Source organism: Eleutherodactylus coqui, chromosome 6 (genome assembly GCF_035609145.1).
Source record: "Eleutherodactylus coqui strain aEleCoq1 chromosome 6, aEleCoq1.hap1, whole genome shotgun sequence".
Classification (NCBI taxonomy): Eukaryota; Metazoa; Chordata; class Amphibia; order Anura; family Eleutherodactylidae; genus Eleutherodactylus; species Eleutherodactylus coqui.
In genome coordinates this window covers 36,934,794-36,954,960 of record NC_089842.1, presented here as the reverse complement: position 1 = coordinate 36,954,960, position 20,167 = coordinate 36,934,794, and the positions used below count along the sequence as shown (strand labels likewise).

At 44.9% G+C, this 20,167-nt stretch overlaps 1 protein-coding gene across 2 annotated transcripts in view; it reads left to right on the top strand.

The window, feature by feature from the left end:
• CLMP (CXADR like membrane protein) overlaps positions 1-20,167 on the top strand; it is a 125,752-nt gene that overhangs the window by 94,698 nt on the left and 10,887 nt on the right. For both annotated transcript variants that reach the window (XM_066606601.1, XM_066606602.1), the window contains exons 2-6: positions 2,521-2,675; positions 5,361-5,556; positions 6,733-6,891; positions 11,198-11,314; positions 17,764-17,905. In XM_066606601.1, the coding sequence (XP_066462698.1) occupies positions 2,521-2,675; positions 5,361-5,556; positions 6,733-6,891; positions 11,198-11,314; positions 17,764-17,905 (769 nt within the window). The remainder of the gene's footprint in view (positions 1-2,520; positions 2,676-5,360; positions 5,557-6,732; positions 6,892-11,197; positions 11,315-17,763; positions 17,906-20,167) is intronic.

Sequence of the window (20,167 nt, the reverse complement as noted above, 5' to 3'; positions counted from 1 at the left end):
GTTGGCGAGCGCGATATCAGGCGGGTTTCACGGCAAATGTGCAGCACAAAATCCCCATCAAAAACTGCGCCATTTGTGAGGAGTCTGATGCAATTTTCGACGCAGAATTCATGCCCGCATTTGAAGAAGTGGAATCTGCGCCGAACACCCAGTGCCATAGTTGACAAGCTGCAGATTTATATTCTGTACCGCATCAATTTCCGCAGCGCATGGAAGAGATTTTGAAAATCTCATACACTTTGCTGCTGCTGTAAATATGGCGTATTTACTGTGCTGAAAGACTGCACAAAAAATCTGTGGCAAATTGCCGCATGTGGACACGCCCTAAAGGCTTACTCTAAAGGGCGTGAGTCTCGCACAAGTTTTGTGCGATGCGTGAAAATCATAACCACATACAGGTGCCATGTGATTTATTTTCTCGCCCATTGGAAACGATGAGGGAGATTTCTGTGGACTCGCAGTAAAATAAAGCATGCTGCGTTTTTTCTATCTCGCAAGTTTAAAAGAATGGAGTTCATATTCGTGCAAATGTTTCTGTGTCTTGCAACGCACTAAACTGGCATGAGCTTCTCGCCCGTGTGAACAAGCCCTAACAGACACGTTTTTCTTTTTCCCATTATGGCCTACGGATGATGGGTACCACTGCTAGGCATCTATGACAGACATCGCATACGTGGAAAAGAGCCGCCTAAGACCCTGCTAATCAGTGTAATACAATAAACGGAAGCGTTTGACTACAGCAGAGCATCACACATGACAGCTGATGGGAAATCTCTGCAGAATGCAGCTGCTGACTATGGGCAGGGAGGCTGAGCAGCTCATTACTGCTCTCTAGTGGGGGAACGCAGGTCTCACACATCCACAACTTTTTGGTTTTCTTATTCATCCACTATTGTTAGCTACTACAGCAGTAGAGTGAATTGGGGACTCCCCCCCCCCCCCCCCCCCATTTTCAGCTTTATTAGGCGTAACAACTACGAGAAACAATTTTTTTTAAATGTCTAGTTTATTTTAAAAATTAGCATTAGTATTAGTATCGGATTACTGGGCGCATATGGCGACAGTTTGGGTTGGCGTGTGTGGTGGATCATTTTCTTTTTTTTTTTTTTTTTTTTTTAATAATTGTATTTTTATTAACAACATTTTTCATACAAAAAGGAGAAATAATATTATAATAAACAAACAAACAGAGGTAACATTTCCATTGCCGGATATACAACTGACTTAAACAAATGACTTGTAGGTCAGACATCAAAATAAAAAGAAAAGGAATTATGACAAGAATTGTAGTCTATTTGTTTGCTATCTCTGTACCTCTTAATGTCATATAAGACCTCTGGGGGTCATTCACATTGTCCTTTTTTTTATTTCACACTTTTCTACTGTAGCTGAGGCATCCATAGGAGCCCCAGTAACAGGGGAAAACATACCTAGTGGGACATCAGTCACTAACAGAGCTGATCAGGGTCTGCTAGGACCCTGCAGCTCTGCTGGGCAGGAGGCACCGGCCGGTCACATGATCACCAGATCGAATAGCGTTAGTAATACTTGTGTTTTCTCTATTCACTAAATAGCACTCATTAAATAACGCTTCTGCCTTCTCCTATGGGTCTTCGGCAGTCACTGACATCAGAGGACACAACCTGCTGCTGCTACACTGCTATATTTTTACTATCGGGTGGGATTGAAGCTCAGGACTAAGCACCGTAAATTTACTGTTCATGTAACTTTCCATTACATGCATTGAAAAAATATGCGCCTAATATGTAGTGACCGGAGCGCCGCCAGTGCGGAGCGTATGAAAAAGACTGTGATATGTAGACGGTTGACCTGTGCAATAGTCAGGTGTTCTGTACATTGCACCAAGAGAGAGCGGACCTGAGTGTTCCTGCAGTGTCATAGATCCATATACACATCCATCATAGGCATACCATCAGGGATTGCAGGGGCCGCCATGGCGACCGGGCCCCTGTGCTAAGAAGCCCAGAGGCCGCCCTCCACCATATACAAATGCGCATGCCGGACGTGTAATTGGTGCAGTGCAGCCAACAGTGCGAGACGGAGAGGAAACCGAAGCAGAGGAGCAGAGTCGGTGGCGGGGTCCGAGCTGAACTTTTGCACCCGGGCCCCTGAGCCTTTAGTTACACCCCTGACATTCATCCTAGCGCACCTCAGCCTGGTGTTACACACAGAATGGTTATGTCTTCTTGGGTGTTTTTAGGGTGATTTCACACCTACATGCAGCACTTTTTCTTCCACCCCAAAACAAGTCAGTTGGTCAGAAAGCGGGTGGACCTGAGTATAGTCAATGTGGTCCATCCGGCACTGTTCGGTTCAGAGAGATGGAATGGTTCGGCAGTGGGGATTCCACAAACAGATCAGGAAAGCGGAATCCCCAGCGCAGGCGTGAAACCACCCCTATCTGTAGAAGTTATATAAGGTGACGTGTGGCACATAGTTGTGTATATAAGTTTTTCTGTGGCTTCTAAATATGACTCCATCTCTTGTTTTCATTCTTAGGTCTCTGCTGTGTTGTTGGGACATTCGCTCAGACGGTAATCGAAAGCATATCGGAGGAGAATGCGACGTTGCCCTGCCAGTACAAGACGCAGCTGACCGGGAAATATCTGGACATCGAGTGGCTGTCGAACGATTCGGATCACCGGCAGAAAGTGGTGAGGCTTTACCGTCCATGCTGCTTCTGCAAGTGCAGGATGTTAGGGGGAGACAATAAGAAGACATCCCCGATGGTCACGAAGTCACCTACTGAGGGGGTAGTCACACGGGCGACATTTCATGCATGATCGCTGTGCGTTACAAGATGCACACACATCACACATGAAAAGAACCAATGTCTTCAATGGGTTCATTTACAAGAGCGTGTTTTTTCTTAGGCTCTAAGAAACACTGCAGCATAGCTATGGAGGGACATGTGACCAACACGTCATCGTGCCCCCTCCACTGAAATACAAATGGGGGACATTCATAAAAGCTTTTGAAACAGTTTCTGGCATAACAATGTAGCATATTTTTGCGCAGATTGGAATTAGTGCAAAAATTTGCAACTCTTTGGCTTTTTCACTGCCCTCATCACTTTTGCTTTAAAAGTGGGTGGAGCAAGTCAGGAGGGGCGTGGTCACCAAGGCCAATATACTCATGCAAAATGTACGCTAGAAATGGGCGTAAACACTGGCGTAACTATAAGGGTGCAGGGGATGCAGTTGCACCTGGGCCCAGGAGCCTTAGGGGGCCCATAAGGCCTCTCTTCTCCATATAGGGAGCCCAGTACCATGAAAAAAAGCGTTATAGTTGGGGGTACTGTTACAGGTTTTGCATTGGGACCCAGGAGCTTCAAGTTACGCCTTTGCGTAAAGGGGTTAAGAGAAGTTGGGGGGCTCCAAGATAAACTTTTGCACAGGAGCCCATGAGCCTTTAGCCACGTTCTTCAATTATACCATATATGTACGCCATTGTCAGGTGCCAAGATGCGCCGGGGGAGATCCTATGAAGACCGGCGTTTGAAATGCCTGTCTTAATAAATTTGTGTGCTCATCCCCAACGTACGGTACTTGCGCCTCTGAGGATGGTAGGGGCACTGTCTTTCAACAGAGGAGGCATGAGGATAACTTGGCACTAGTTTCCTACAAGCCCATCATGCCTCCTCCTGATTGGTCCTCCTACAGCTGCTTCTTCCCTGCATTTAGTCACTTTCCCCCTTGCTATTCTTCTAGAATGCGCATAATAGACCGACTCACAGCACTGTGTATCACTGCTCTAGGATCATTTAGTTCCGGCAAAACAGCATGAGGCAAAATCAGAGTTACTTTTTTTTTTTTTTTTACAAAATAAGCTTCCATTGAAAATTTTTAGCTTCATTAACCCCTATAGGACCAGACGCTTTTTAGGAATTTTACCCATGTGGTGGTTTTATTGCCCTATTTATTTTTGCAGCATTTTTTTTCTATAACATATAGGACTATTTTTTAGATCTTTTTTATGCCTTTTTTTCCACTTTTTTGTATTATTAGGGGTAAAAAAAATTTTTTTAATATTATTTTTTTACATTAATAGTTTATTTTTAAAATGAGTATATTGATGCTAAAATAAAGTACAGGAATGGGATCCTCATTCTGTTTTAATATATAATTTGCATAATCTTGGATTACAGGGTGGATATGGCGATGGTTTTGGTTGGCATCGGGGGTGGGTCATTTTCTTTTCTATATGCATATTTCTGTTTTATTCAGTAATATTTTTTTTTCTTAAGTTTGTAAGTATTTTTATTTTAGCATCTATGTCCCCCATGATGTCATATATGACCTCTGGGAATCATTCACATTATCTTTTTTTTTTTATTATTTCACGCGTTTTGGGCTCTTTCACACGAGCGTAGAGATTTTCCGTCGGCTATGTCACGGCCACAGTGCGACTGAAAATCGCATGAACGGGCGCACAAGCTCTGCTAAGCTGCCTCCCCCTTTCCGCCCCCCAGTCGGCTCTCGGCAAGGGCAGGGGGCGGGAGCTAGTTCCCGTCCCCTCTCTGCCCCTGTCCCTCCCTCTCCCATTGCAAACAAACGGCAAGGGATGGGGAGGAGGAGGGAAGGGGGTGGGAGTTTAGCAGACATGCTGCTAAACTCCCTCCCACCTCCCTTTTCCAGCAGCCACCATAGGCTCCCATAGGAGTCTATGGGAGCCACCACCGTATTCTGGCCAGAAGATAGTTCCTGAAGTATCTTTCCTGGCTGGTGTAAAAGCGCCCACCCAAAAAGGGGAACCGTAAGCGCTATCTTGGCTGGCCGGGTGCTTTTACGCCGTGGGAATACGCCCATCTAAACTGATGCATTGTAAACTAATGCATTAGATGAGCAGCATATATAGGCCAGCTGTGAAAACGCGGCCGATATACACTCGTGTGAATGAACCTTTCCCTGTGGTTGAGGCATCCATAGGAGCCCCAGTTACACGGTAAAACATCCTCCTATTGCGAGATCAGTCACTAACAGAGCTGATCAGGGTCTGATAGGACCCTGCAGCTGTGCTACAATATGGTGCACCCAGCGGTCACGCGATCGGCAAGTTGCATAGTGTAAGTAACACTTCTGATTTCACTTTTTATACCACTTCTACCTTCCCCTCTGGGTCTTCAGCTGTATCTGACAGCCGAAGACCCAACCTGCTCCTGCTCCATTGCAGGAGCAGGACCTTTATTCCTGCACCTTATTTTTGCTATCAGCCGGGATTAAAGCCCAGGACCAAGTGCAGTACATTTTTGGTGCTTGGTCCTTAAGGGGTTATAGGAATCAGTTAATGAGCAGCTGCATTTGTGGAACAACCCTTTAATTTTACATTGCATTTTCCAGATACTCAGCTACAGTGGAGGTCAAGTCTATGAAAATAAAGAACTCAAAGGCCGTTACAGCTTTATTTCACAGTTCTTAGATGGAAACGCTGGCATATTTATCCGGTCTTTGGAGCTGAGTGATGCTGGACAGTACACGTGCAAAGTGAAAAATGCTGGCGAGTATCAATGGAGTTTCATCCACTTAAAGATATTAGGTTAGTACCTGCGATAGAACAGATTGGATAGTTAATACATAGGTAACATACGTATTCGTTTAGCACATATTAGAAATGCTGCACTGAAACGATCGTCTGAGAAGCCTCATTGAAATAAAGGGAGACTCAGTACAGCTTTTTTAGCAGGCGTTTGAAACAGACGCTAAATACTGTAAAAAAAAGCCTGTGTGAGAGAAGCCCTAGGGCTACAAGTTATTGTATATACTCGAGTATTAGCCGACCCGAGTATAAGCCGAGTCAATAACGTTTACCACAAAAAAATGGTAAAACTTATTGACTCGAGTATAAGCCAAGCTATACTCACGTATATACTAGGTAAAGAAAAAAGGCAATACTCACCTCCCAGCCGGCGTCTGTCTCCCCGGTGTGATGGTCTCCCCGGTGGTGCGGCAAGCTGCTTGAGAATTCTCTCCACTGTCATCTCCCTGCTGGGCTTTGAATTCCCCTGCCGTCAGCGCTGTGTAAGTAAATGCTGTGATTGGATTGAGTGCCAGCCAATCACAGCCGGCCCTTGTTAAACCAATCACAGCCATTCAGTGATGTCATCCACTGAATGGCTGTAAATGATTGAGCCTTGGCTGTGATTGGCTGGCGCTCCATCCAATCACAGGGCTTACCTACACAGCGCTGACGGCGGGAGAATTCAAAGCCAAGCAGGGAGATAATAGCGGGGAAAATTCTCAAGCAGCTTGCCGCACCGCCGGGGGGACCATCACACCGGGGACACAGACGCCGGCTGGGAGGTGAGTATTGTGGGTTTTTTGTTGTTGTTTTTTTTTTACCTCACTCAAGTATAAGCCGAGGGGTGTTTTTTCAGCATTAAAAAATGTGCAGAAAAACTAGGCTTATACTCGAGTATATATGGTATGTTGTACTAGGTTTGAGGCTGTAATACCCTGAAAATGCTATTTTTCTTGCAGCTTCACACAGGGGTAAGCACTATTGTGTGCGCCTCAGTCCAACATATTTAAATCTATAAAACTGATACAGCCCCTTATATTCTCATGTCTTTCCTGCAGACACTGATGATGAGGGATGTAAGAACTCCCCTCTCAAATCCAGACTCTTTTATGCCTGGTTGTGCCACTCTTGCTATGTTATATGTGATACAGGCTACAGGATTAGTCAGTATGCTGATATATTTCCTCTTTGCAGTGAAGCCTTCGGAGCCAACTTGTTGGATAGAAGGGGAACAGATAGCGGGGAGAAATATCACACTGCACTGCAACTCAGCAGCCGGTTCACTGCCCATGACATACCAGTGGCAGCGTAAAAAGCACCAGGAATACTCAGGATCTTCATTTACGCCACACGGTGAGCATGTTGCATACTTTTGTGTCACTGCTGTAACATTACTAATATTTCATTTGCTATCAGTGGTTTTATTGAATGTACCTAATGACCAGACTTTAGACACAAAGCTAGGAGGGATAGCTAACACTAGGGAAGAGAGAGAGGATTCAAAAAGATCTAGAAAAGCTTGAACAGTGGGCAGCGACTAACAGAATGGTATTTAACAAGGAGAAATGCAAAGTCCTACATCTGGGCAAGAAGTATGAAAAAAGCACATACAGAATTGGGCTAAACAGCAGCACATGTGAAAAAGACCTGGGTACATTAATAGATCATAGACTGAACATGAGTCAACAGTGTGATGCAATAGCAAAAAAAAGGCAAACACGATTCTAGGATGTATTAAGGAAAACATAGAGTCTAGATCACATGAGGTCATTATTCCCCTCTACTGTACCTTTTGTCAGACCTCATCTGCAATACTGTGTCCAGTTTTGATTTTAAAAAGACAAAGACAAACTGGAGTAAGTTCAGAGAAGAGTTACCAAGACTGTGAGCGGTCTGCAAACCAGGAAAGACGATTTATGAATTTTGGGTGATACAGGGAATATGGCAGGCTGGAGAGTCTACCGACTAGTAATCATACAGTTTTTGGTCTATTATCCCTGAGGACAAACCTTCTTGTAAGAATTATGATAAAGCCAATCCTTCTGTTGGACCACTATTAAGAGACCCGTATGTGGAGTTGTCAGATAACACTATAAGTACTTCACCTTCATATAAAGCTTTGTCAAGTATCATAATAGAACGGCCCTTATGTGCGGGAGTGGACTTTAATACAAGGATTGAGAGCAATATCTTCTAGTGCTTTCCTTGGTTTAGTGATATATTATGTGCGATCGTGTTACATTGAGAATATAAGTCGGTAAGTTCTTTTATCCACTTAAATTTGTAAAGAGTCCAAAACTGAAATTCTTGTTTGAAAAGGATAAAAATCCGGATTGGATATTTTTAGTTTATTAAAGGGGTTGTCCCGCGAAAGCAAGTGGGGTTCAGCACTTCTGTATGGCCATATTAATGCACTTTGTAATATACATCGTGCATTAAATATGAGCCATACAGAAGTCATTCACTTACCTGTTCCGTTGCTAGCGTCCCCGTCTCCATGGTGCCGTCTAATTTCAGCGTCTAATCGCCCGATTAGACGCGCTTGCGCAGTGCGGTCTTCTCCCTGGTGAATGGGGCAGCTCGTGCCGGAGAGCTGGTCCTCGTAGCTCCGCCCCGTCACGTGTGCCGATTCCAGCCAATCAGGAGGCTGGAATCGGCAATGGACCGCACAGAGCCCACGGTGCACCATGGGAGAAGACCCGCGGTGCATCGTGGGTGAAGATCCCGGCGGCCATCTTGCTAAGGTAAGGAAGAAGTCGCCGCAGCGCGGGGATTCGGGTAAGTACTAAACGTTTTTTTTTTTTAACACATGCATTGGGTTTGTCTCGCACCGAATGGGGGGCCTATTGAAAAAAAAAAACGTTTCGGCGTGGGACAACCCCTTTAATGGTTGTAGAACAACACATCCAGAGGAGAAATGGGCTCATCTTCTAAATTGCTGAGAGCTAGGATAGTTAAAAAAACTGTTCCTTAAATGTCATTTCCAAAGGAATAGCTTGTTGTCCGGCGCTGTTCAAACTTGATCCGAAATGACAGGAATAACTGGAGTAGTATTTCCTATAGTAGGAATATTGGAAAAATGTTTCTTCACAGTTAACCCTTTCCAATCCAGTGTCAGACCTCATCCTGCATTAAGATTTCCCTGCATAGCCTCCATGTCGGGCGAGGTTCAACATGTGTTTCTAACAGTATGCAGGACAGCGCTCCGATGTCAGAGGCTGTTCTGTATATGCATGTTACAGTACGCAGAACAGCCTCTGACATCGGAGCGCAGTCCTGCATAGTGTCAGAAACATGTGTCGGATCTCACTCGACATCAGAGCTATGCAGGGAAATTCTTAATATCGGACAAGGTCTGACACTGGATTGGAAAGGGTTAACTGTGAAGCCACAAAATAATTGGAAGAATCAACCATATCTAAAATAAATATTACAGCAGACATATCCGGATCTGAAGAAGAAAAACTCACATTTATGTTGTGGGTACTAGACTTCTTTAAAATAGAATTAGTATTCTTGTTAGGTGTTCTGCGCTGAAAGCGCCAAATATACATCGCATTAGTCTGATAGTCACATGTGTCTCGTTCAAGCATGGATGTTTGATGGAATATGATCCTACAGTTTATCTCACGGCGCATTCGGACGACCGTAAATCGGCTGGGTATTCACGCCAGCTGATATACAACGTCTCTCTCTGCAGGGGGAGGAGGCTGGAAGAGGCGGGAACAGTGCTCTGAGCTCCTGCCCCCTCTGCCCCCTTCTAGGGGTTCCACAGATATGACACCTCCTCATTCCGTCACCAAAGGTTCCCCTCACTTCTAGGGGTTCCACAGATATGAAAGCTCCTCATTCCTTCTCCAAAGGTTCCCCTCACTTCTAGGGGTTCCACAGATATGACACCTCCTCATCCCATGACCAAAGGTTCCCCTCACTTCTAGGGGTTCCACAGATATGACACCTCCTCATTCTGTCTCCATAGCTCCCAAAACTTCCAATTTGACTTAAGAAAATGGGACCTCCCATACTATTCTAATACAGGTGACCATATGTCTGCATTCCAAAGTCTTCCTAACAGAAAAGGTGTTAGGCCATTCCTGATTGAAGTGGAGGTCCAACAGCTGCATATCCTTCTAGAAGTAATGAATGTTGACTCTTCTTTGTCTAAATGCAAACTTAAAATACCTTTTCCCACAAATAAACATTACTTCCTACCAAAGATAAGATATATCTCAAAAGTCCATCATGTTGACTTCCCCTCTTTTGATATGCAGATGCAATGTATATAGACACAAAGGGGACTTTTCTCTTGATATGCACATTTGATTGGTTTAAGGTTCTCGCTCAAAAGTCGTTCAAGACATCTTTTGAGCTATAATCATTGCGTGCATTTACACGGCAAGCTGATCGCTCAAAAGTCAGTGACAGTTTTGAGCGTTTACTTTGCATAAGTGTGTAAATGAAGGCGCACGCTGTATGCACAAGACAAGCAGGAACCCTATCTTCTGCATACAGCTGTTGTCTTCTCAGAGCGCACAGCTGGTATACAGCTGAGCGCTCCGAGCGGGTATGCAGAAGACAAGTGGGGCTGCTTGTCTTCTGTATACAGCTGTTGTCTTCTTGGAGTGCTCAGCTGATATACAGCTGAGCACTCCAAGCGGAGTATGCAAAATGCAGCTGGAGCACTGTCTTCTGAAAACTCCTGCTGTGTTCATGGAGCGCACAGCTGAGCACTCTGAACAGGGTATGCAGAAGACTAGCAGGGCCGCTTGTCTCCTGTATACAGATGTTGTCTTCTCGGAGTGCTCAGCTGATATACAGCTGAGCACTCCAAGTGGAATATGCAAAACGCAGCTGGAGCGCTGTCTTCTGCAAACTCCTGCTGTGTTCATGGAGCGCACAGCTGAGCACTCCAAACAGGGTATGCAGAAGACTAGCAGGGCCGCTTGTCTCCTGTATACAGACGTTGTCTTATCGGAGCACACAGCTGGTATACAGCTGAGCGCTCCGAGCTGGACCGCTGTCTTCTGCATACTCCTGCTGTGTTCACGGAGTGCACAGATGGTATACAGCTGAGCGCTCCGAGCAGGGTATGCAGAAGACAGCTGGACCGCTTGTCTTCTTAATACTTTCCAAGCGGGATACCAGCTGAAACAATTGTATCAGTGGTATCCCGCTGATAACTCAGCGCGCGGCCCAGATAAGGTTCATCGTTTACTTTCAGTTTGCCCATGCAGTTGGACCCAATGATTCTCGCTCAGAAGACGCCATTGAGCGAGAATCGTTGGGTCTAATTGGCCCCTTAGGCACAAACCTATTTACTTGGCTCTCTGTCCAGAACAATGATGGTTCAGTATATTCCTGGTCAAAGACTCAAAATTGTAATTTAAATGGCTGAATAAAATCTAAATAATCACACATTCAGTATTTTCCTGACATTGGCAAATACAGATCAGTATCCGCCCAGTAGAAGATAAAATATAAGGAGGCGAAAACAGACAAAACACTGATGAAATACGAACCCTTATTACGGACGTGTAACAATCCGCTCGTCTAGAATTAGCCTCACACAGATGATATCTGTCACAATTGCGATATACAAGTTTCCAGGTCTAATTACAATATCGCGCCTCATCTAAATTTCTCTTTCCTTCCGCCCTAGAATCTACTCAGAAATTGTTATTACAAAATGTCAGTAAAACAGACAACGGCTCGTACCGCTGCATTGTATCAAATGCAGCTGGGAAGCGGATCTGTCACTTACACCTGACGGTGGAAAGTAAGTAGCAATTTATGACTTCTCAGGAAGTTTGTATTTGGCATATCAAAAATAACCAAATTAGTGCAATTATTTACATTGCTGTGTATGTTCGTAACCAATGGGTATTGCCGGCTAACTCGTTGGGGATGGTTGCTGCTTGTTGTTTAAACAAAAAAAAAAAAGTTGTTTAATGGGTTCCTCCAAGTTTACTTAATACAGTATATAAAAAAATTGAACAATGTCTTTAATAGGTTATACAGGGTTACAATAAAGGTAATGGACACTTTCAATGTAATACAGAACCAAAACTGTTAAACAAGTAGACATGTTCACACAGGCACATTACAGCCACATTTCAACATCTGTACGAGGCCTCTTTCCCAGAAGCGTATAACGTCCAGCGTTTACCTGGCCAGCCGATATACGCTACCATCTGGGGCGAAGAAGCTTGTGAAAAGGCGCACAAATCTACTGTTCACACAGCATGGGCCCCAGCGCATATACGCCCCGTTCCCCTCCCTCGCAGGCTCAACTCTGCTCTCCTTCTGGCTCATTTTTTGCAATGGGACGGGGGCAGGGCGTAGCTAAGGTCCCGCCTCCTCCCATTGCTGGCTGCGGACAAGGGCAGGGGGGGCAAAGCCTGGCTCCGCCCCCATCCTATCACCTCCCATTGCAAATAGCCAGCGGGGAGGAGCGCAGAGGTGAGCCTGCAAGCAGAGAGGAGTGCAGAGGGAGGGAGTTTAGCAGCCACGCTGCTAAACTCCCTCCCACCTCTGGGTGCTGCCATGGGCTGCCATAGGAGCACATGCAGCGGCCGATCTATTCCGGCCCAAAAGATAGTCTCAGGACCATCTTTTGGACCCAACCTCAAAACGCCCGACGCTATATTGGCCGGCCGGGCGCTTTTACGTTGCGGGAATACCACCATGTGATCTGATGCATTGGAATCCAATGCATCAGATCACAGCGTATATCGGCCGGCCGTGAAAATGGCCAGCTGATATATGTTTGTGGGAAAGAAACCTTAGGGCGGTTTCAGACAGAAGTATTTGCGGAGGCATTTCTGTACATGAAAATCTTGCCTGTACAACGCAGCGAAGCCTGAGATGTCAATTGATTCGTCCAGACGAACGAGTTTTTGCAGCGCAAATTCTTCGTACAAGAAAAGATAGGACCTGCTCTATCTTTGTTCGTGTTATGCAGAAAGCTGCCATAGAAGTCTATAGCAGCTTTAAAAAAAAGGGAGGAGGGAGTTACCCTGCATACAATGTAGGGAAAAGAAGACAGCTGGCCATAATTTGGCAATTAATTGCCATTCTATCCCCGGGAAGGGTGTAACGTGCGAGCGGGTGAACTGGCATTTCAATCGCAAAAATAACCGAACTCTCTGCTGGACGCATCAGCCTGTTTCTTGCCATCTCCTAACTTCATTCAGGTGCCAATACGGTCCATAGCAGCAACCGTATTTGCACATACGTTCATCTGAAATCACCCTTAGGGTGGATTCAGACGACCGTATATCAGACGACTGTATATATTCACGCCGAGCCGATATACGGTGTCCTTGTCTGCAGGGGGGGGGGGGTGGAAGAGCCAGGAGCAGGAACTGAGCTCCCACCCCCTCCCCGCCCCTTGCCACCATTTGCAATAGGAGGGGGTGAGACGAGGTGGAGCTAAGTCCCAACGCTTAGCTCCGCCCCTGTCCCACCCATCCCATTGCAAATAGGGGCAGGGAAGGGGCGGGAGCTCAGTTCCTGCTCCTTGCTCTTCCATCTTCCTCCCTCTGCAGACAAGGACACTGTATATCGGCTCGGCGTGAAAACCGAGCCGATATACGGTCGTCTGAATCCACCCTTAAGGATGTGTGTCCTGGCATGACCGCAGGGTTTACTGACCATCGTTAGGACCTATGCTGCTCCGAGTTGGGGTCAGTAGACCCTGCGGTCAGGCCAGGGCACACATCTGTATTACGAATGCAGAAGCTCAGCTGTAATAATAAGCTTGTGTGAAACTAGCCTAAGGCGACGTTCACACGCACGAGAATTTTATGCGCGTTTTGTGAGCTGCGAGATGCACAAAATTTTCACGAATATGAACTTCATTCTTTTGAATGGACTTCTTCACATGGTGATTCTTTTCCTACACAGTGATGTTAAAAATCGCGGCGTTTTTATTTTTTTGGCGTACTCTTGTAACGCCTCACCCATCGTTTTCAATGAGACTTTAAAAGACATTGCATAGCTCTCGTATGCTGGGTGAGGTTTCCCATTGAAATCAATGAGAAACACCTGCGATCCACTGACACGCATGAAACACGCACCTAAGGGTGGATTCAGACGACCGTATATCGGCTCGGTTTTCACTCCGAGCCGATATATGGTGTCCTCATCTGCAGGGGGGGGGGAGGATGGAAGAGCCAGGAGCAGGAACTGAGGTCCCGCCCCCTATCTGCCTCCTCTCCACCCCCTCTCCGCCCCTCTGCACTATTTGCAATGAAAGGAGGCGGGGCAGGGGCGGGGCAAGTTCTGAGAATTCGCCCCGCCCCCGTCCCACCTCTCCCTATTGCAAATAGTGCAGAGGGGCGGAGAGGGGGCGGAAGCTCAGAGCACTGCTGCTGGCTCTTCCAGGCTCCCCCCCTGCAGAGAGAGACGACGTATATCGGCTGGGCGTGAAAACCCAGGCGATATACGTTCGTCTGAATCCAGCCTAAGGATCACATTAGTTTTACTAATTGCAAAGAAAAAAAATAATAATAGTTTAACTCCCCCCCCCTTTTCCATATATTTCCATATAAAACAAAAATACACATTTGTTATTGCCACGTCTGTTAAAGTCCAATCTATCAAAATAACGCATTTACCACGCAAGATGAACGTTGTCAGAAAAAAAATAATGCCAGAAATGCACTTTTTTGGTCCCCCCCCTCCCCGTCTTCAAGAAAAAAATGCAATAAAAAGCGACAAAACGTTGTATGTATTCCAAAATGCTACCAACACAAACTACAGGACGTTCCGCAAAAAATGAGCTCTCGCACAACTATGTCGATGGAAAAATAAAAAACGTTATTGCGTGTAGAAGATGGCGGCAGAAAATAAAATTAAATATCTTTGGGGAAAAAAACTATATAAAAGTTTGGTATCGTAGTAATCGTACTGACTCACAAATCATGTCATTTTTTTTGCAGTTTGTGCGCCGTAGAAACAAGACGCACAGAAATATGGCGGAATTTCATTTTTTATTTCATTTCTCTCTACTTAGAACTTTTAAAATGTTTTTCAGTACATTAAATAGCACCATTGAAAAATACAACTCGTCCTGCAAAAAACAAGCCCTCATACAGCGACGTTGATGGATAAATAAAGGAGTTACGACTTTATAAAAGGGGGGAGTAAAAAACAAAAATAGAAATAAACAAAAAAGCTCTGTCACTAAGGGGTTAAAGGCATGTCACAGTCCATCAAATGTTATTACCTAGCAGGGTGTCATCCTGTGGAGTGTCATTTCCTGTTAGGATCTTGGCTTTCTGCCACCATTTGGCTCTTCCCCTTAAGGCTTATTCAGACAACCGTATATTGGCCGGGTATTCACGCTGTGTGTCCCTCTCTGCAGGGGGAGGAGGCTGGAAGAGCCGGGAGCAGTGCACCTCGGCACTATTTGCAATAAGAGGGGGCGAGATGGGGTGGAGTTAAGTTCCGGAACTTAGCTTCACCCCTGTCCCCCCCCCCCTCCCCCCCATTGCAACGAGTGCCGAGGGGCGGAGAGGAGGCGGAGAGGGGGCCGGAGCTCAGAGCACTGCTCCCGACTCTTGCAGCCTTCTCCCCCTGCAGAGAGGGACGTCGTATATCGGCGGGGCGTGAATACCCGGCCGATATACGGTCATCTGAAGCCGCCCTTAGAGCTATAGTCTCAGGTCCGCACCATCTCTGGGACCTAACAGGGACCAATCCCAGGGAGTAACCTCTCTCACAGAGACTCAATATCTGACTTTCAGCAGCCCAGAACTCAGTGTGTCTGGAGGTTTTAACTCCTCCAGACACACCCATACACCTGTTCCTACTGATTAGCCTGCTCTGGAGCCCTCTGCAGGCTGCTTTTGCTACTGCCTTGCCACAGTAAGTATAAGGTCGCTAATTACGATGAACTTGTGGAGAATACGTTCACTTCTGTTTTTGAACACTTGGATGTAACATGAGCATCAGATCGCAGGACCTGCAGTCATTCTGGATCGATTTCTAGATTGTCTAGTTCAGGGGTCCCCAACTCCAGTCCTCAGGGACCACCAACAGGTCATGTTTTCAGGATATCCTTTGGTAAGAACACCTGTGGCAATGTCTGAGGCATTGATGATAATTACATCACCTGTGCAACACTGAGGAAATCCTGAAAACATGACCTGTTGGCGGTCCCTGAGGACTGGAGTTGGGGAACACTGGTCTAGTTGATGTAAGTGATGAACGGGGTGAAAGATTTCACCAGGAAATAAGGACTGTGGAAGAACAGGACTGCGGACGATGGGATACGCACATGATGGCGGACTACTGCTGAAACATCCAGCGCGAATGTCCAGGAATATCTAGTTGCAGGAAATCACAGAAATGTAGTTTCATCTCAATGAAGAAACTTTTGTTTTATTCGTCTTCTAGGCTTTGGGGGATTTATCGTTGTACCTTCTTTTAGCTTTTGATTGGCAGTTATAACATGTACAATCCAATATGTGTATAAGCATACATTTATATGGACACCCCAAAATACCCCAAAAAAGGTTCTAACATCTCAGTCACCAAAAATTGTGTAAAACTTTGGGAAAGGTAAAAAAAGGAAAAGGTTTGGTACCGTGTTAGTTGGTAGAGCAAAATCTTCTCATGCCTGATGAAGAGCCCTAAGTAAATTTGAAACCTTACTGTAACATCATGTATTTTTGTCGGCCATTAAAAGGTATCGTATCTACAAGGTTACTTGGTTTCTCTTACTGAGAGCAATCACATTCTGGTTTCTATAAACCGTTGAAAGTATCTGTTTCTCTTCTAGTGACCCTGTATTTCTTATTATACTCTAGAAATGGCATCACAGTTTTGTTGTCATCAGATACTGCATATAACGTCATACACTTGAAGGAAACATGTCATGTTGAACATACAGTCTGAAAGCCAGCATGATGATATAAAGCAGGATTTGCTGAGTAGATTGATATATACCTCTGTAGGAAAAGGTTCAGAATAAGTTGTGTTTAATTCATTTAAATTCCTGATCTTTCCAGGCTTAGGAGTCCAGTGGGAGGTCCTATCAGTGAGTGACAGCTGTCAGTGTAGGTACACTTAGACAGAGTAGGCTGTTACTCCCTGATTAGTACTGCCCACTGGACTCCTAAAGTCTAGAAAGATCAAGAGTTTAAATTAATAATTTACAAGTTAAGGCCCATTTAGACCCAACGATTCTCGCTCGAAATTCACTCAAAGCCGTCTTTTCAGCGAGAATCGTCGGTTCTAAATGCACGGACATCGAGCAGTTTTCGTGCACAAGTCGTTCATGATTCAATTCTAGGTTTCTTGAATTGAGCAATGAACTCTTATCAGCGGTGCAGGCTGTTATCACAGTTGGCAGTGCTGAAAAGATTCTTTCCGCTCTCGTTCTGCTGGTAGTTCACAGTGAGACGCAAGCTGTAATTGCGGAGAACAATACAGCTGTTTGCTTATGCAGAACAGCTGTATGGTTCGCTGAGTGATAGCGGCTTTAGATTATGCAAAGATGATCCCTCAAAACTGTCACTCAAACTGTCGCTTGAGCGACTTTTGAGTGATCATCTGTCAGTGTAAATGGGGTGTTAGGCTATGTTAGGCTAGGGTGGAATTTGCTGCACATCGCATGAAAATCGCAATTCGTTTTAAACATTAGAAAGTCCTATTGACTTTCTTGTAAAAAAAAAAAAACTCACGGGAAAAGCGCAATTGTGCAGGAGCCCTTACATGGACCATACTAAAGAAACTGTGTACAGCGGGACACAGACACTCCTATCACAGTTACCAATGATCACAGAAATCCTTACACTCAGTTATAATAGAGGAGATCACAGCTCATCCTCCTGACTGTATACTTATGGTCTGTAGTTTATTTAGCTGAATGTAAAAGGTGATGATAATTAAAAATGTCGTCGTCCCCCACCAGGCAGAAACGGTGTAGCCACTAGCTAATGATGTGCTGATGCATCATGGGATTGATGTAAAAGTGAAACCAAATAAATCTCACCATCATGATGATGCCTAATAAGAAAAGGGGCTGCACTGCATGGGAATGACTGCAATATACAGAGAAGACCTCCAGAGTGTGACAGGCAATCGGTTGAGGGGAGAAGGGATGGAAAAATGTGTTTTCACCATAGTGGCCCTTTATTAAAACTATGATTCTAAGTCATTATAACACTTTTGCTTCCTTACAATAAAATCTGCATTATGTCTCTAAACCTTTCACAGCTCCAGTCAATGTGGCGTTCCTGGCAGGAGTCACTTGTGGCTCAGTAGGTGGGATGTTATTTCTATTTCTTATTTGCTGGTACCTGTTTCGAAAGAAAGAACTCAAGAAACGGAAAGAAGACGAGTTCCTGAATGAAATTAGGTAATAATGGGGTAGAGAAAAGTGCAAGTTCCTGTATTCTGACTGCATAAGGCTTCAGAGTTGCTCCACCGCAGATTAGTGTTGGATAAATTAAAGCAGGACGGCGCTCCGACAGGGTTACAATAAGATCACGAAAAATATATATAAAATGTGGGAATGACTTGATGTGACAGAAATGCCAAAATAGGGCGCCCCACCACATCTGCAATTCCAAGGAGCCTTGTCATAATCCCAAAGCCTGATTCCAGTTTAGTTCCAAATCCATTTGAATATATCCAGAAACAGGAGAGTGCTTGAGGTCCAGTCCCCAGGTCCCACTGGGTCTTGGTCACAGTTAAAGAACATCCATAGTAACATAGTATGTAAGGCCGAATGAAGACAGTGTCCATCTAGTCCAGCCTGTTTAACCTCCTTGTTGATCCAGAGGAAGGCAGAAAACCCCAAGAGGCAGAAACCAATTAGCCCTTTCGGGGAAAAAATTCCTTCCTGACTCCCTAATGGCAGTCAGACTAATCCCTGGATCAACCTCTAATAGTTCCTATTTGTCTTTATACCTGGATCAACAACCCACTGGTCACCTAAAATTTATATCCTGTAATATCCTCCCCCTCTAGAAAGATATCAAGTCCCCTTTTAAACTCCTCTATGGATTTTGCAATCACCACATCCACAGGCAGAGAGTTTCACAGTCTCACTGCCCTTACAGTAAAGAACCCTTTTCTGTGTTCGCGATAAAACCTGCTTTCTTTTAGAAGTAGCGGGAGACAGAAAAGGAATTCCAGCACCAGTACATAAAGGAAGTGTATATAGTGTAGAAAGTACAGAACTTACTTCACAAGGAGGTAGGGAAACACCAAAACTGCCCCTCAAATCCAGAATCGCATGTAAAACAATCACTCTCAGGTCAAGGGATGCTGATCCAAACTAAGTAGACCATCAGAGAGGTGCCATATCTTTATTGTAGTAAGTTGGAGTGACAGGCGGGAAACCAAACAAATTGCTCCCTCTGATTTTTACAAAACTTTGCACATTTGTTCAATACTAGAATGCATATAAAAATTCAACATTCAGACCCACTGGGTTATGGGGTCAATTTTCCGAAGGTCATTGAGAACCATCATTTTTGATCATTCATATTTTGAAAACTTTTGGGTGTAAGAAGATGTACAAGGTGTCATTCTCTTCGTAATATGTAGATTTACAACAGATTTTTGCTAACACTGTAATTCCAATATTCATATATCAAGAGGCAGTGTGAGTGGCTGTCTCATCGGTGTCCTGCACAGGTGTTATTTGCTCCTCCATTTGGTAGTCAGCTACCTGCATGGTGAGAGGAGGATGCATCTATATGCACTCCTCAGTCAGTAAGTAATGGCCATTTTCTGTGATTGTTTTTAATTATTTTTTTTATATTTCCCCTTCTGTGATGTAATTCCAATATAAGTTTAAAAAATATATTTTTTCCCCCAATTTAACTTTAACTTGTATTGTAATTACAGTGTTAGGAGAAATATAATATAAATGTACATATTATTACGAAGAGAATGACACCTTGCATATCAGTGAGTGACAGCTGTCACTGTAGGTACACTTACACAGAGTAGGCTGTTACTTCCCGATTAGTACCGCCCACTGGACTACTAAAGTCTAGAAAGATCAAGAGTTAAAATTAATAATTTACAAGTTAAAGGGGTTGTCCCGCGCCGAAACGGGTTTTTTCAATAGCCCCCCCGTTCGGCGCGGGACAAACCCGATGCATGTGTTGAAAAAAAAAAACGGATAGTACTTACCCGAATCCCCGCGCTCCGGTGACTTCTTACTTACCTTGTGAAGATGGCTGCCGGGATCTTCACCCTCGGTGGACCGCAGGTCTACTGTGCGGTCCATTGCCGATTCCAGCCTCCTGATTGGCTGGAATCGGCACACGTGATGGGGCGGAGCTACGAGGAGCAGCTCTCCAGCACGAGTAGCCCCATTCAACATGGAGAAGACCGGACTGCGCAAGCGCGTCTAATCGGGCGATTAGACGCTGAAAATTAGACGGCACCATGGAGACAAGGACGCTAGCAACGGAACAGGTAAGTGAATAACTTCTGTATGGCTCATATTTAATGCACAATGTACATTACAAAGTGCATTAATATGGCCATACAGAAGTGTATAACCCCACTTTGTTTCGCGGAACAACCCCTTTAAGGCCCATTTGGACCCAACGATTCTCGCTCAAAATTCACTCGAAGCGGTCTGCAACCAATAGTTTTC